The sequence below is a fragment of the Danio rerio genome, chromosome 9 (genome assembly GCF_049306965.1).
Source record: "Danio rerio strain Tuebingen ecotype United States chromosome 9, GRCz12tu, whole genome shotgun sequence".
In the NCBI taxonomy this organism is placed as follows: domain Eukaryota; kingdom Metazoa; phylum Chordata; class Actinopteri; order Cypriniformes; family Danionidae; genus Danio; species Danio rerio.
In genome coordinates this window covers 7,801,918-7,819,523 of record NC_133184.1, presented here as the reverse complement: position 1 = coordinate 7,819,523, position 17,606 = coordinate 7,801,918, and the positions used below count along the sequence as shown (strand labels likewise).

At 35.9% G+C, this 17,606-nt stretch overlaps 2 protein-coding genes across 7 annotated transcripts in view; both read right to left on the bottom strand.

Annotated features, from left to right (window-relative positions):
• Nucleotides 1-8,700, bottom strand: part of cfap65 (cilia and flagella associated protein 65) — a 40,320-nt gene extending 31,620 nt beyond the window's left edge. For 3 of the 6 annotated variants that reach the window (XM_002663322.7, XM_073912469.1, XM_073912471.1), the window contains exons 1-7: nt 8,570-8,700; nt 7,883-7,962; nt 7,475-7,644; nt 6,142-6,244; nt 5,268-5,434; nt 4,978-5,177; nt 1,262-1,386 (exon numbers count right to left, since the gene is read on the bottom strand). In XM_002663322.7, the coding sequence (XP_002663368.2) occupies nt 1,262-1,386; nt 4,978-5,177; nt 5,268-5,434; nt 6,142-6,244; nt 7,475-7,644; nt 7,883-7,957 (840 nt within the window). In that variant the 5' untranslated portion in view covers nt 7,958-7,962; nt 8,570-8,700. The remainder of the gene's footprint in view (nt 1-1,261; nt 1,387-4,977; nt 5,178-5,267; nt 5,435-6,141; nt 6,245-7,474; nt 7,645-7,882; nt 7,963-8,569) is intronic. The other 3 variants (XM_073912468.1, XM_073912470.1, XM_073912472.1) reach the window with 1 other exon arrangement.
• A 4,559-nt stretch (nt 8,701-13,259) lies between these two features.
• Nucleotides 13,260-17,331, bottom strand: mnx2a (motor neuron and pancreas homeobox 2a). The gene is made up of 3 exons (NM_001009886.2): nt 16,885-17,331; nt 15,890-16,050; nt 13,260-13,650 (listed from the first exon to the last, which is right to left on the bottom strand). Exons 1-3 carry the CDS (start codon nt 17,300-17,302, stop codon nt 13,300-13,302), a joined length of 930 nt encoding a protein of 309 aa, NP_001009886.2. The 5' UTR covers nt 17,303-17,331; the 3' UTR covers nt 13,260-13,299.
• Between the last annotated feature and the right edge of the window lie 275 nt (nt 17,332-17,606).

The window sequence follows — 17,606 nt, the reverse complement described above, 5'->3', positions numbered from 1 at the left end:
TCCATCAACCTGCAGTCACTACTTTATTTTTCTCTTGTCTATGGGAATTTAAAAAATCCGTCCTGTAGTTCCTGTCCAATCAAATCGCACATAGAAGGTAAATTGCATTATAATGAACTACTTAAAGACGTGCACTTTACATGGCAGCAAACTGGAAGCATTAAAAGTGTCCAAGAAGATGTTCAAAATCTTTACACACATTGACCCAGAGACTGTTTAGATCAGGGTTGCCCAAACACGGTCCTAGAGGGCCGATGTCCTGCAGATTTTAGCTCCAACTTGCCTCAACACACCTGCACGGATGTTTCTAGAAAGCCTAGTATGAGATTGATTAGCTAGCCCAGGTGCGTCTAATTGAGATTGGAACTAAACTTTGCAGGACACCGACCCTCCAGGACCGAGAATGGGCACCCCTGGTTTAGATGCATGTCACTGATGAAAAGATGATGGATATTTACTGTATGATGACCGAAATTGTCTAAAACACCCAGCAGGCACAAGACAATAACATGCCGTCAGATTGAAGTTGTACCCTAACATCGTGGAGATGCAGCATTTTGTTTGGAAATGAAAATCGGGTTTACATCAGAACTCAACATCAGGCTGATGTCAATGTCCAACGTCCAACCTAAAACCAATCAAATATCAACGTCTAATGATGTTACAGCTTGACGTTGTGTCGACGTTAACACTATGATATCTATGAGACGTTGAATTTTGGTTGCCATACCTGATGAATAAATGTCAGTATTTGATGTCGATAGGAAGCTGGTTTAAGATGTTGGCTCAATGTTGGATTTTGGTTACTTTCTAAAACAACCTAAAATTAACCAAATATCAATGTCATTTGATGTCATTATTGGACATTAAAATAATGTTGTCCTTAGATGCTGGCTAGACATTGAATTTTGGTCACCTGACATCACAACCTAAATCTAACCTAATATTAATGTCTTATGACATTGTGTGCCTGCTGGGCAATATCTAAATGTACTTTTTACTCCTGCTTGAGTAATATTTACAACAGGTACTTTTACTCTACTCACACTACATTTTTAGGCAAGTAGAGGTACTTTTACTAAAGTATGCTTTTTAAGTACTCTTTCCACCACTGGTAATCGCAAGCAGATAATTTTTTTACAATATTAAGTACAATAATTAATTCTAATGTAAATACATAGTAATTAAGTCACCTAATTTAAAGGGTGGACCAACTATGCAATATGGTATGTCTAAAAAATGCAAGATGGAAAGAACATACAGTGGAGGGGTTGTGGATCTCAAAGTGCTTTTCAAGAAATTCTCCAACTGCCACACTGCCAAAGTCCAGCACCTTACAGCCCTCCTCCTGACCCGTTGAGCTGATCTGGAGGTGCGGGTACTTGGCTGTCAAAAGAAATTGAATTGTTATTACCTGTTCGGTTCAATAAAAGTTACTAAAAATGACTGATAACAATAAGGACAGAAACACCTTCTTGAATGTTTATATACCTTTTGAAGATATAGAATACAACAGAACAGAAAACACAAATCACAGTCACTTTGCTCATAAAAATACAACTTATTGTACAATTAAGATATTAAAAGTAATACAAAAATATGAACAAGTTCCTAAGGTCTCTCACAGTAGATTTTGTGAAATGGTGCTTTACCAAGTATGTATTTGAAAGTCAAAAAAATTACACCAATGTACAGTCAGTAGTGAAGAACTTTAGAATTGAAACCCCTAAAAATGGCAAACACCTACTATAGTGCATTTATTTCTGCAGACATTTATATATTTGGCAGATGCTTTTATCCAAAGTGGCATCAATTAACTTTTTTTATTATATAGGTTTGGTAACACTTTACTTGAAGGGGGTGTTCATAAGACTGTCACGACAACTTTACAATCATGACATAACATGCCAAGACTATGAATGAGATTTTATCCATGCTATTGACAATTGCCATTAAGTGTCATTCACTCAGATGTTATTTTAAATTTAGATGACATTTTTTAATGTCTTTGTTTAAACCACATATTGTCAGGGTTCTGCCACTCTGGTCTTGTAAATTCTTGTTTTGGTGGCAGAGCTCGGACTCTACCCATGTCTGGTCCTGTTTCTGTCTCTGTGTGCGCGCGCGCCGTCATGGGTGTACGCAGAGTGTGCGCGCTCCTGCTTGATGCGGCCGCGCGTTCGCTCTGCGTCCCTCAGACGCGTGCGCTCTTGTACTCGTGTTTGTGTTTTCGTCTGTCAGCAGCGTGGTGTTTCATTCCCAGCGTCTCAGTCTTGTTGGTTTTGGTCGGCGCTGGGATGAAGCAGGCTGCGTGTGTGAGCGCACGGTGAGTGTTTCCATTCATCGTGTGCTCCTGTCTTGTGTCTCTTGTCAAAGCACGTGGCTTGGTGTTTACATTGTGGTCACGTGCTTTTGTCGTGTGCTTCAGTGTTGTGCTTGTCTTGTCATGAACATGCGGTTAATGAGTTCTCTCATTGGTTGCATGTTCTGGTCCTGTGTTATGTGAGCGCATGGCTTGTGTTGTCTCTCTGTGTCATGCGCTCTCCCGTCTATTGTCTAGTCCCACCCTCCTTGTTAACTCATTATTAGTTTGTCATGTTTACCTGTTTGTGTCAATTTACTTTTGCTTTAAAATCCCCTCATGTTTTGAGTCCTGTGCCAGTTCGTTGTCTACACTCCTCGTGTTCCTGCTCCAGTCTTGCATTGTTCTTGTTGTGCCAAGTTTGTTACTGTTAAAGTTAATATATATAAATAAAGTTCTTTTATTTTATTTCTATTATCAATAAATTATCCTGCATTTGCTCTTGAGTCCTCGCTCCCTCATCCTTCCTGAAACCCTGACACATATATTGTCATAAATCATAAGGCTATTATAATTATATCATGATTTTTTCCAGGTCACTTTTTTCAGTTGAACAAATGAATTAGAATTTCTTATTAAAATGCAATAATCAGTCAAATAACTTTCGATATTTAGTGGCATTTGATGTCTATAGTGACCTTAACATAAATCCTTAAGTACCACATTTTGCTGCTTCTATTCCAACAACCAGTATTTTAAAAAAAATGCAATAAAACCAAATCTTGTTTTAAAAAAGAAATGCAAACAAAAAACAAAGTTACAATAGACTCGATATAGCTCGGTCAAAAAATGGTGTTGCTTCCAAAATCCATAACTGCAATCTGCCTTAATATTATGAACTAATGACCTCATGACATATTATTGTCAGAAGCCAAAATACCAAAGTAAAGGTTTTTAAGTTGTGTCAGTTATTAATTATGCATTTTAGATAAAACAATCACAATGAATTCTTATTATATTTAAATATCAATTTTAATACATAACCTTTTTAACTTTATTATTATCACAAATGAATTATGCATAACTGGCTCTTACAATGTCATTTTAAAAACAAATTCAATTTGTACCTCAAAAATACCTGAAGTACCTGAAAAATATTAGGTGAATAAAATTATTTTTGACACCGTTATAAAAATGATAGAATTATAATGGCCTCTTCACAATTATATTTATGACAGCTTTATGACAAGTTGTAATGTCAAAGGCAAAGACAGGTTATGATGTATTTGTTTGTCAAATTGTCATTGCAAAGACATCTCAAACAATGTCACCTTATGTCATGAGTCAGGTTTGATCTAATCTTCTCTGTTTTTAACTTCAGCTGTTTCATGCTGCGCGCATGCATTACTCACCTGTTCCTATTTGATCCAATTCAGCTTTCTACTTATACCTGCCTTGCTACATGTTCTCAGATTATTGTGTTCATTAAAGCCTATGGACATTCTCTCGCTCAAAGAAAACCTTACTTTAGCTCCAGTCTAGTCAAATCCTGATTTGTTATTTAACTTTATTTTGCTTACCTGTGATCTGCGCAGTCTCCTTCGTTGTTAAAACTCTGCTCCTCACCTGCGCTCGCCAGCTCCAGCCCTCACTATGCTCCGAGGGAGCTGAGGCGGATTTTCTGTTAACCTTCAACCAGTCTGCGTTCTCCCACAGGTGGTCGAGGAACGGCAGCTGCCTTTGTTCATCATAATTATAAATAAACTCTCTTTATTTGAACTGCAACCTCTGTCTGAGCCTGTCTTTTGTTTTCTGTCCGAGCCTGACACCTTTGCATTTAAAATGACTCAGCTAACGACACTTAATGACAGCTGTCAAAAGGTAAAGTCTAGATCGGATATGCGGCCGGCCGGAAGTGCGATATGCACACTAATAAAGCAGCATTTTTTTATGACACTGTGTAACAATAATTCATATTTTTACAGTACTGTGAGGGTTGGGTTTAGGGTTGGGGTGGGGGTAGGCGTTAAAAAATACATTTTATTGGGTAATTTAATAGACAACATAACTAATACTCGGTACAACTAGTTTTTACATTACTGTGACGGTTGGGTTTAGGGTTGGGGTGGGGGTAGACGTTAATAAAATACAACAAATGAGAAATTTAACAAATCATAGAAATAATTTGCGTTAACTTCCGGCCGCAAACGTATCCGCTCTAGCAACAACCCTGTCAAAAGGATGCAAAAATGTCATCCATATGCAAAAATGTCATCCATATTCATAACATGTGTCATGTCATGATTATAAAGGTTTCATGTCTTACGAACACTCACTTCAAGTACAGTGTTACCATTTATAGCAATTGGTTATTAAAGTATAAGGACTAAAAACTGTTTTCTTTACATTTATGCAAAATAATCCTATGCAAATATATAAATAGTTTGGAATTGTAGGGAGATTGGCGTACTCATTTAAAATGCTTACTGCTTAGTGGACCTTGAATTTGGCTTTTAAAAACCCTTTGGTTTATTCAAATATAACATTGTGGCTTTTTATGTCTGTGAGTGTCTATTAAAAGTTAATAGAAATTTGACATTTTTCAATCTATGGAGAAAATAAATAATTTTCCTATTATTACAAAAACATAGAAAACCATTACAGTAAGTACTCACACAGCCCACGGAGAAGCACAGCACATCTGCTCTCGCCATCATCCCCGAATGCACAGCTGGCCTCAGCCTGGTACACTAGAGCCTGCTGAGGTCTAAACTCTACTGTAACCCTGCACTCTTCTCCAGGGTTTAGCTGTCCAGTTTCAGGAGACAGCTGGAACGGAGGATCCACAAACCACCTGAATACTGTCTGAAGCTTACTAGTGGAAAAAAAATGCATATAGTATGATGTTTCAACATGCATTTCTTTAGATGGCAGCTGTATAATCAACCATCCAATACATCTTTACCTGGAATTCCTAAAGAAGAAGCTGGTTTGAGAGCATTGTTGAGCAGCACAGGGTGGCAGAATCACTGTTTCTGGTACGTCCAGAGCATGATGGGGAATCACAGCTCGTAGACACACCTGGAATGTGCCTTCCTTACACTCAAACTCTATTGCGTCCACATATTCACACTGGAAAGAGGTATTTACGCAAATCCAAGATACATTTATGCATTTTCATTAACTGGTGTTGACACTGAAGTCAACTGATTATGGGTTTTCAAGTCATGCATCTTTCATTATTTGCCTTTAATGTTGTTTAAAGGGAGAGTTTTCGCAAAAATAAAGCTTTGCTGTCAATTCAACCTTCTAACGCACAGTCTAATTGTCTCTCTCTTTTTTTAAAGGTGTCAGTGTATCATTATAAGTCAGTTTCTACACTGTCAGAAATAAAGGTAGCTGTCACTGGGGTGGTACCATTTCAAAAGGTACATATTGGTACCTCAAAAGTATATGTTAGTACCTTAAAATTTTAAGAGGAACACTTTTGTACTTTCTAGGTACTAATACTTACCCTTGAGGTATAATTATAGACCTTTCAGGTACAAATTTGTACCTTTTGAAAAGGTACCACCCCAGTGACAGCTCGCGTACCTTTATTTCTGAGAGTGTATGTTCAAAACTTTTTGTTTTTGCATCTTCAAAGTGCTTTTAGAATCCCAGTTCAATTAAAATAATGTTTTGAATATTCTACAGGAAAACAATTCTTGGATTGTCTTTAAAATGATTTTTGAGTAAATTTTCTCCTTAAAATATCCATGATCCATAAACCACTACAATAATATGATTATCGAATGCTTTAAGATATATACAACAAAAAACACACTGAAGAACTTTACCTTCTCAAGAGGGTGAAAAGTAACTGGAAGTGAGAAAGATGTTCCTGGGCTCAGAAGGATAGTCTGAGGAAATGGTGTGCTGAACAACTTGGATGAAGGCGGTCTGAAATTGAGAGCATATAATGAATCTATCAGTATGCTGTAAACTTGATAATTAGAGATTATATAGTTAATATATAATATAGTTAATATATAATATAGTTATAGTATAAGTTAATATATTTATTCAGCAAGTCAATATTAAAATAATGAAATAGCCAGTACAAATGCATTTATTCATACATCTATTTTCTTTTCGGCTTAGTTCCTTTATTAATCTGTGGTGGCCACAGCAGAATGAACCGCCAACTTATCCAGCATATGTTCTACGCAGTGATGCCCTTCCAGCCGCAACCCATCTTTGTGAAACATCCATACACACTCATTCACACTATGGACAATTTAGCCTACCCAATTCACCTATAGCGCATGTCTTTGGACTTGAAGGGGAAACCTGAGCACCCACGCGAACACAGGGAGAGCATGCAAACTCCACACAGAAATGACCCTTTTTGAGTTTCTCTCTTGCTGAGCACTTTTGAAAACTGATGGTAATAAAGTCCATGGAATTTTTTAGCAGTTGCTAACAGTCAAAACTTTTTTTTTCTTCAAAATATCTTCTATAGTACTAAAGTTCAGTTTCACAGTTTAATTTATTTTCAAGATCTGAGGTGAACTGTCTGCTGCTTTCAGTAGTATGGCAAATATGTCATGCAAAATGGCATTCAAACTCACATTATTAGCATTTAACATCTAAATAAAACACAAGGTGTACCCGAGGTGATCATTGTTTATCCTGTTGTTCACCTGTGAGAATTAGAAGCCGTTTCTAAAATAGAAATTTCAGGTGTTGGTTAGGACAAACATTGCTTTTGTATGAAAAAAATACTTTAGGCTCGATGTTCAGGTACACTCACGTCAATCTAGCAACTTGCGTTTGCGTGTGTTTTGATCTAAGAGTGTAACACCTAATTCAACCACTGGGTGTCAAACTTACACACTGCACCTTTAAAACAACTTGAGGATGAGTACATTTTTTATTTTTGATTGAACTATCCCTTTATACAATACACCATAAAAGATTATAAAGTTCCATTTAAAATATATCTAAATAGGAGCAGCTTTTTAAAAAACTGTATTGATATTTAATTGTGTCGACTGTGTTATTTTAATATTATATATTTCATTTTATATTAAACAGGAAATGATTTTCCAGACCCCATTATTAGAAAATGTGGTGTACCTGTCATTACACTTAGCCTTTGAAGATGAGAAAAAAAAAAAAAAAACTAGCCTGAATGTGAGTTTCTGGAGTTTTCCATGTATGCTTTTAAGGACCAGAGATTTGGTATACTCTAGCCCCGGCTCCCAGTACTCCCAGACCAGCTCAGCCCAGGTCTCTACACCAAAGAAGCAGTTCTGGGGTCTCTTCTGAATAAATCCTGACTTGAGGCTTGAGACCCTCTGGAAAATAAAATCAATGACTTTTGAATTTTTCACCACCAGAGGGCACTGTATTTCAGCACACCATTTAAGCAGACTTATAAAAAATAAAATTTGCTGTAAACAATAGTCGTAGTACGACAGAAGCATGATTAAGTCTGCAAAAAAATAAATAAATAATAATGAGCAACAAATTGAAATTATTAGTAAGCCGGGCAAAGTTTACTCTGGTAAATAATAATGACTTTACATTCCTTACCTTTCTGTGTGGGTTGTTTGGGACTCCAAAGGGGATTCGCGAGCTCAGAGGATTCACGGGATGATCTGTCAACATTGCAACTAAAACCAACCAAAAGCAACGTAGGTCAAAATCAAATGATTCATTTTTATAAACTTTAAATATATCCTATAGCTGTTATATAAAATTAGACGTGGTTGGAGTACTTTCAGTATTTGGCCATTTATCAGAGATGAACCTGAATGTCATCTGACCGATAAATTAAACAAATAGCGTCTTGCATAAGGCAATCTGAATGTATTAAACAGCTGCGTGCTGAAAGTCATACATTTACATTTATTGCAAAAGCAGTATATGTTATAATGCCTGCCTAAGGTTAACTGAGGCTGGTGTAAGTTTATGACCCTGTCACTCATTTCTTTACCTTTCTATTAGCTTGAGTGATCTGCCTTAAGAAAATCACTGACAGCAAAGGTGATTAATTGGCTCGGGGAATCATCAAATGAACTGTTATTGTTTATATTTATAAAGTTCACAAGGTATTACTAATTGTAATTCTATTAAAATCAATCATAAATACGTTTAAATAAGCTTAACTTATGTCAAGTATTATAGTTAAAAAAAAAATAATCAGGTTGCTTCTAAGCTGTCACAATAACTGGCGTTATTTTTACGCAATGCCTACTGAAAAGTAACGTTACAACTTACCAAAGCAGTTTTAATGCAATTATATTTAAAATATAAGTGAAAACAAAAACAAATGTGTCAAATAATTGGCTTCGCCATGCTGAAACTTTTACCCCTCTCAGTTCAGTTGTGTATTCGAGCTCCATGACAACATCGACGGAAACGGTCAAGGGACATTTTACACACACACAAAGCGAGCTTTTTTAAAGGGATAGTTCACCCAAAAATGAAAATTCTGTCACCATTTACACTTCGCTTGCTCCAAACCACAAAGGAAGATATTTTGAAGAAAACTGTAAACCTGTATTGACTTCCATAGCATTTATTTTTCTCACTGCGGATGTCAGTTACTAGGCTAGCGTTCAGAATATATTACTTTGTGTTCAACAGAGTATAATAAAGTAATAAATAAAGATGATATAATATCTAATTAATATTTTAAACCCCTAAGACCCAAATCATGTTCGAAGTTTCCAAAAAAATGTAAAAGTAGGCTGTTTTCACTCTTGAGGCTCCTATAAATGAGATCAAATTATAATAATGAAAATTCATCAACCTTAAAGTATATATATTTTTGGACATGAGGTCAGAACAGTTGTAACGTACTTTCCAAGCATTATACCAACATATAATACAAAATAAATAAATAAATAAATACATACATACGATTGTTTTTTCCGGTTAAGGCTGCAAGAGCATCCGCTGCCTAAAACATGTGCTGGATAAGTTCCGCTGTGGCGACCCCTGATTAATAGAGACTAAGCCGAAAATTAATGTATGAATAATTGCTGGTATAATATTGAAATTTATTTCAAAATCACAAACATTAAGATTGTATCATTTTTACTAATTTTGAAGTTATTTTTTTATAGATTGCACCTTGTTTATAACTTGTTTGTCTTCATCTTCCTCCACATAATCTCCACATTTAAGATATTTCAATGTGCTATATGCTCAGGTGTTTCAAGATCTGAATATTCTATATATGAAATATGTTTCAGCAATGAATTAGTACATCAATATAGTTTTTTATAGCTAAAAAGTTCAATCATCATTACTGGAGATTTAATTTTTAGTAACAGATTTGAACCCATTATTCATCCTAATGGACAGACATACAGGTATTTAAAAAAAAACTCCTGATCTAAAGCTTGCAATGTTACAAATAACTTAAAACTTTAATTAGTAAGTGCAATCCCCCCTTTTTTACATACAATCTATGAAATATTGGCGAACATATTAATAAATCTGATTTAAAACACTGTGCATATAGCTTATGTCTGTGTCTGGAGTGAAGTGATGCCATGCTGTTTTCAGTGTAGTGGATGTTTTCAAATTACAACATGCTAAGCATTACTGCCATTTGAGTGGATGACAATCGTCCACTCTCATGAATTGCAGGGTTTAAATTAGATTAAATGCTCAGAAACTACAAAAAAAATAGGCTGACATCATGTGATGTCCATTGTACACAGAGTACAAAGAGGTTGACCACTCGAGGGTGAGGAAATAGTTTATTTTTGGATTAAATATCCCTTTAACGCATGGACGTCAACAATAGGGTCTTTAGCACTCAGGTGCGAGCAAGGTGCAATTTCCCAAATGCATGATAAATGTTCAAAGTTTGTCTCATTGAGTGCTCGAGTTTCCTTTAGGCTGGCAGGGTATTTATTTCCATCACCGCAATGCATTTAATCAACATATAAATATGTCCTATTCTAGCTTGGCTGGGAACACAGCACTTGCTTTAATATTTAATTGTTGGCCTTACACCACACCCCTGTAAAAATGTTCTTTTGGTCACTGAGGTAATTCATCCTTTCAAATTAAATGGCCCGGTGACATCAGCATAAGGAGTAGATTATTTTCCTTCTCCTTCATTAGCTTAATTATTTGCCTATCAGTAAACCCCCTTGAGTAATTCATATTTGAGAGGCTGTGGCCATAAATATCAGGGCCCGCGCTGTAGATTCATCCGCGCTTTAATCACCATCTGCATCAGCTAGAGGTTAAACAGGAGAGGAGAGAGACGATGAATATGTAGGATGGGGGGGATATTCATTCAGAGTTTTAAACCTTTCACTCATGAGTCAGACACAAACAGTTTGATATGCAGCATTTTCTCATTATAAACAAAGCAAAGAGTTCAATGACAGTTTAGAAGGAATGGCTGAAACTCATCTTCAATTGTTTATTTCCTTTTGCATCAAGTACAAGTCTTTAAAGGCCACACGATCCTTCAAACGGAGTCCTGATATCAGTTGAATAAATTAGATATAATCTATAACAGTTAAATAACATTAAAGACACCAACAGCAACAACATGACATAAACTAGCCTAATGGACTAACTAATGCACCGTTCACAGTTTGCCCTTGTTCAATATTTGCAGAGGATTTACCCGTTCCTCAGGGTTTCTCAGTCAGTGGTTACAGGGAGAACGATGAGACCTCCGGACAATTCTCTGTTAATTAGCATCCACTCTTGTCTACATACTAATAAACAAAATGTCTTCAAGAGACCAATGAGCACAAGTGTCAGCCGGTGACTTGAAGTGCAAAGGCCTCCTCGTTTGGTTCAACAGCTTCTTTTTCAAAAACCACAATATCAACGCTAGCATAGCGTCAAAACTGCCAAACTGTCTTCCTTTCAGTATTTGATATTGATGCTGCGCTGTTTGAAGTTAGGAAATGGCTGAATGTACATTGACAGGACAATAAAACCGAAACATATTTCCTTTACATGTTTGAAAACGTTCACATACAGACTACAACACTGTCAAAACTTCTGCATTACGTAAGCCAGGCCAGTAGCTGGCGATATAACCCACAAATAGTTGTTGCACTCATGCACAGCTAGTGTTTTTTAGCCAATGATGAACTTCCGGTGAAAGGTTATTGTGACTATTTTCAGTTTCATACAGTTCCTTTTACAGCATCGATGTTGTAATGTAATTAAAATACATTCAGTTAAATAGACTTAGTTGTTCAAGCGAAAAAAGAGACGAAAGACCACAGGTTAGCGCAGAAATTCCATTGAAAATACTGTGGTGAAATAAATTTACATATTTTAAAGGCATGGTGGGAGAAATATCATTTAATGGCGTGTTTCTTGGTTGGTCTGAATCTCACTATATATATATATATATATATATATATATATATATATATATATATATATATATATATATATATATATATATATATATATATATATATATATATATATATATATATATATATATATATATATCTCAGAAAGCTATTGCTGTATTTTTTTAAGGAAATCAGATCTTAATAGTGGCAATTTTGTATGGGATAACAATGTGGTATATGCACACAGACTTTTAATGTTAGTCAGCCAGCCCCAGGGCTTCTGGTTAATTGTCATCCCATACAAAATCGCTGCGTTTAAGACCTGATTTCTTTAAAATACTGCAACAATCACTGCCTGGCTGAAATACAATATAAAGTGGTTATCAGACCAATTGTCTCTTTCATCTCTTTTCATGCTTTAACAGCCAAATAGTCTGTTTGACTGAATGTATTTTATTGACATTACAACATTGATGCTTTAAAATGGACCTTATGAAATTGAAAATAGTCACATTAACCTTTTTCCGGAAGTTCATCATTGGCTGAAAAACACTAGCTAAGCATATAGCCCATTAACCGGAAGCTCTGGGGCTGGCTGACTGAAATTAAAAGCCCATGTGAGTATACCCTATTAAACATTTTAAAAATTCCAGCATGATATTTCAGTTTTTACCAGAGTTAAATAGTGTGAGGTAAGATGTAGCTAAATATTTGACAACTGTTTTGTTATAAAAATGTAAAAAAAAAAATAATAATAATAATAAATCCTGGAATCATTTGTTAAAGAGGATCTTCAAAACATGATTGCAGCCTTGATGTATAAGATTCTGATCACATACAAACAAGTTAGTTTAAAATAGTGTACATTTGCCGTTTACAAGCAGCCTTCAAAAAATATTAAGTGCAAATAAACTGGAAGACCATTTTCATGAACTAAGACTTTTTGACTATAACTGTCCTGTTAATATTCATAGACAACAGACCTTATCAATCAGCTGTACAGTCCCATTCACACCAAGTATAACAGTGATAATGGTATATTTCTTAAAGGGATAGTTCATGCAAAAATGAAAATTCTGTCATAATTTACTCACCATTCACTTGTTCCAATCCTTAATGAGTTTCTTTCGTCTGTTGAGCACAAAAGAGGATATGTTGACGAAAACTTAAAACATGTAACCATTGACTTCCATAGTATTTGTTTTCCCCATATGGAAATCAATGTTTTCAGGATTTAAGCTTTCTTCAAAATATATTATTTTGTGTTCAACAGAACAACGAAACTCATAAAGGTATTGAGGGAGATTTCACTTTTTGGGTAAACTATCATTTTAATATTGGCCTTGCAAAGTCTATATCACAACTATAACCATAAGGATGCAAAACAACAATATTGTTGAAACAATATAGTTGGAATTAAAGACGAATGATAAAACAGTAACAGGCAGTCAATATCCACATATGCTTCGAGAATGTTATTGTGTGTACTGTAGGTGTAGACACAGATATCAGTACAGCTATCATTCTTGGTGTGAACGGGCCCTAATGGGTCAGATTTGCCATCAACAGCTTTCAGTCTTGAGGTGTTGGATTTTAAAGGGTAGTTTGCTGTCCAATTCACCAGTGGACACGCAGACTAAAGTAGCCTTTGATTCCTTATAACCCTAGCCTGATCTTTCGGTCTGCTCCAATTTCTTCCAGGTCGTCGTCAGAGTAAGAGCCATGAGAGCTGTAGCTCAGTGCTGAGCTGTGCTGCAGGAAGTCTGAATGGCGAGGTAGACTCACACCTACATTAATAGATCGTCTGAACTCCTCTTCATCTTCTTCGGCTTCCTCCTCTGGGTCCAGATCCTCATCTTCGTCATGTGCACTGCAGCGGCTCAGGTCTTTGGGCTTGTTTCCTCTCTTGCCGGATTTACACCCGTCTGTTTCCAGTTGCGCAGCCTGCTCTTTAGCTTTACGGCTGCGCTTCCATTTCATTCGCCGGTTCTGGAACCAAATCTTTACCTAGAAAATATGTACAATGTTATAATAATTGACATGAAAGTATTGGCTGTATGATTTTCTTATTCTTTTTTTCACCTAAACCAATTTTTAATGAGAAAACAAATGGTTGATTGTACTGGTTTTGTAAAAAATCTGATCATTTTAGTAGTATGGAAATGCATTATATTTAGAAAATGTAAGAATGCAACTGTTCAAATTAAATGAATGCTTTATATATTTGTAATTTGACTACCAATTTATCTGACAGACACAAATTCTATTGAGAATATGTTGCTTTCTTCGTATGTTTCTGGGGAACAGGGAATTTACATAATGTAATTCATATAGAAATATAATGACATGAAAAAAAAAAACGTATTATTTATAAGGCCCAACTCTAAACCTAACTGTCAGATTACAGAGGAATGCAAAATTATTAGCCCTCATGTGAATTTATATTCAGTGATGTAAAATATTTTATCTACTGTATATGTTTTTTTTCCCAGTTGTTTTTAAAAGCAAAATAAATATTTCACAGTATATATTTATATAGCAGTTTTTATATGATATTTTACATATTTTAAATATATTATTAACCACTGTGGTCCAATGACTTGCCTATAATTAACCTAGCTTGCCTAGTTAGTCTAATTTACCTACACTGTAAATTCTCAAACCCATACCTAACATCTCTATCTGATCATTTGTGGAGTTATTAATAAGATGCAGCTTTTACATTCTTTTAACATATAATAAATGTACACTCTTTATGCTTCAGATTACATTTCACTCCTGGCTTTACCAGTACCAAATTTAGAAAATTGAATAAATCAGGTATGTTCTTGGTCTGTGGATTGTCCTGTTTCTCAGGGGTGTATTTAGGGAAATATTCCAATGTTTTAATGACCAGTAATTTAATTATTTGCTTGGGCATATTAATAAACATTGTGCATTATAATACGGACTTCTTTTTATTCTTTTTTTACTTCTGTATTTGGTGCCACTTAAAATTCAATTTTGTGTATTTAAACAATAACAGGTATTTTTAATAGGTAATTAGAAAATGCAGCTGTAATAAATCTGTATGGTTACGGTTCATGGCTGGAAACTCTGCAGCAGTATTCAACCTTTAAATGACAGAAAAGCCGTAATTTGGAAAACGGTAATGAAACTGTAGGATTACGGTTCACTACTGGAATCTCTGCTGCCAGTATTTTACCATTAAATTACAGAAAAGCCACAATTTGGAAAACGGTACTGAAACTGTAGGATTACGGTTTACTGCTGGAAACTCAGCTGCCAGTATTTTACCGTTAAATTACAGAAACGCCACAATTTGGAAAACGGTAATGAAACTGTAGGATTACGGTTCACTACTGGAATCTCTGCTGCCAGTATTTTACCATTAAATTACAGAAAAGCCACAATTTGGAAAACGGTACTGAAACTGTAGGAATACAGTTCACTGCTGGAAACTCAGCTGCCAGTATTTTACCGTTAAATTACAGAAACGCCACAATTTGGAAAACGGTAATGAAACTGTAGGATTACGGTTCACTGCTGGAAACCCTGCTGCCAGTGTTTTATTGTTAAATTACAGAAAAGCCATAATTTGTAAAACGGTAATGACACTGTAGGATTACGGTTCACTGCTGGAAACCCTGCTGCCAGTGTTTTATTGTTAAATTACAGAAAAGCCATAATTTGTAAAACGGTAATGAAACTGTAGGTTTACAGTTCACTGCTGGAAACCCTGCTGCCAGTATTTTACCATTAAATTACAGAAAAGCCGTAATTTGGAAAACGGTAATGAAACTGTAGGATTACGGTTTACTGCTGGAAACCCTGCTGCCAGTGTTTCATCGTTAAACTACAGAAAAGCCATAGTTTGTAAAACGGTAATGACACTGTAGGATTACGGTTCACTGCTGGAAACCCTGCTGCCAGAATTTTACTGTTAAATTATGAGAAAGATTTTACACAGTAGTTAACCCATTAAATTAACCTGGACAGTAGTATAATTATCATGTACTGTCATCTTGGCAAAGATAAAATAAAAACGTTATTATAAATTACTTATTAAAACTATTGTGTTTAAAAATAGGTTAAAAATGTTAATAAATGTCTCTTAAAATTCACAGAAGGGCTGATCATTTTGCCTTTAACCGTATATAAAAATTGACAAAAGAGATACAAATTTAAACAAACTAGTTACTAATGTCAAATAGTTATTGTTATGAGAGTGCTGCTTTCTCCTGACCTGTGTCTCAGTCAGCATGAGAGATGTGGCCACTTCAAAGCGCTTGGGTCTTGATAGATATTTGTTGAGTTTGAACTGATTTTCCAGCTCCAGGAGTTGCTGGCTGGTGAAGGCTGTGCGTGGTCTCCGGCACTTTCCAATCAGTCCAGACTGAGGTGCCCCTGAAAAGACAGATAGATGATGAAGGAGCTGTGCCAAAAACCCAAAGACAAACGGTGAAGACACCAAGCAGACGTAGCAAACAAAAACATAGTCACCTCTCCTTAACCCCCCTCCCCTCACAGATAATGATAACATCTTTACTTCAGTTTATTGTGGATGACAAGGCTCGGAGATATTGCTTTAGCGGGATAATAAAACACCAGAGAGCACCATTAACTTAATGAAAATTCAATAAATGCTACCAGATAACTTTATTGATGAAGCTCGGACCATTTTAAGTGTTTCTTTATAGTTTTCTATTAGTATGAAGGCTGTTTTAATGGTGCTGTCATTTATGATGCTATGAAAAGACTGAAAATAAAAAAGCTTACATTATAGTTCCGTTAGCAGTAAATACCGATTCAATTATGCTGGGTATTTATGGCATGTGAGCTCACTTTATTGTGATTTTGCAGAAACATTAAAAATATGTTACATACATAGGCCTGTTTATACTTTAAATTTGGCTAAATTCTGAACAAAACAATTGCAATAGCCAACATGTAATATTTTAATTATGTTCAACTATTTGGTTTGTCCATATTTTAGCCAAGTTTAAGTTGGAGCAACTATGTATATGTTTTTTAACTAATACATTTGGAATTGTATAAAAGTTTATAAATCTAAATTATTTGTAATGTTAAAATAACTTTATATTATGTTATAAACGTGCAGCTAAATGGAAATATTTTTTTTATATCATAGCCTACCTAAATGTAATTTAAAAAGTATAAATTAATTCACATATGAACAGTAGGCTAACATAATAATAACTTCGCAGGAGGGCCACATACCGCTGTAGTCTGCAAGGCGAGGCATTATGAGTCCCGCACGCAGCCAGTGCTCCAGCGGTAATGAACCGGCCATGGCAGCCGCTTTCAGGTGATCCGGATACGGCTGCGTGAAACCAGAGTACGCGAAGCTGGGATGCTGCGCTCCCAGTGCCGTGATGGAGTACATTGGCGATGGATACATTCCTGGCATAGACCCTTGAGAAAGTGAGGTTAATCCTGGATGAGAAATATTTAGCATGCCCGGTTTGGGTATGACCCCTGTCTGGAGCTGAAAAGCGCGAGGAAGAGAGTTTTCTGTCCGTTTGCACATGTCGACATCAACACCTTCACTGCACAGTCCCGGGGAATCGCCGCGCACGATCTGCTGAGAGCTTTCCGACAGCAGAGCGTCTATCCGAAAGTTCTTCGACTTATCCATGAAGGCAAACTTTCAGAATCAAGAGCGCGTAGAAATCAAATCTGTTAAAAACCTTTAATCGCTCAAATTTACACTTAATTAGACAGATTACTTGCCAGTCTGTATTGTCGTATTATTTAGGACAGTTGTGGACTGTATTACTCTCTGTGTGTGTGCGTGCTTTCATCTCTACGCGCATGACGCATCGATATGCCAGGAGCGCGTGGAGACATCAGTTTTTGACTGTCTCGCGCTTCAGCTCGCTCCTCTTAAACACTCCCTGATTGGTTGCATTGTCGCAATGTATTCTAATCAATTCATCACA

Excerpts from the sequence above, each read along its gene's own strand:
- mnx2a (NM_001009886.2), bottom strand. The coding sequence starts at position 17,302 with ATGGATAAGTCGAAGAACTTTCGGATAGACGCTCTGCTGTCGGAAAGC. Across the intron at positions 16,051-16,884 it reads TCGCCTTGCAGACTACAGCG|GGGCACCTCAGTCTGGACTG; the intron begins GTATGTGGCCCT and ends CTGTCTTTTCAG. Across the intron at positions 13,651-15,889 it reads TCATGCTGACTGAGACACAG|GTAAAGATTTGGTTCCAGAA; the intron begins GTCAGGAGAAAG and ends CATATTTTCTAG.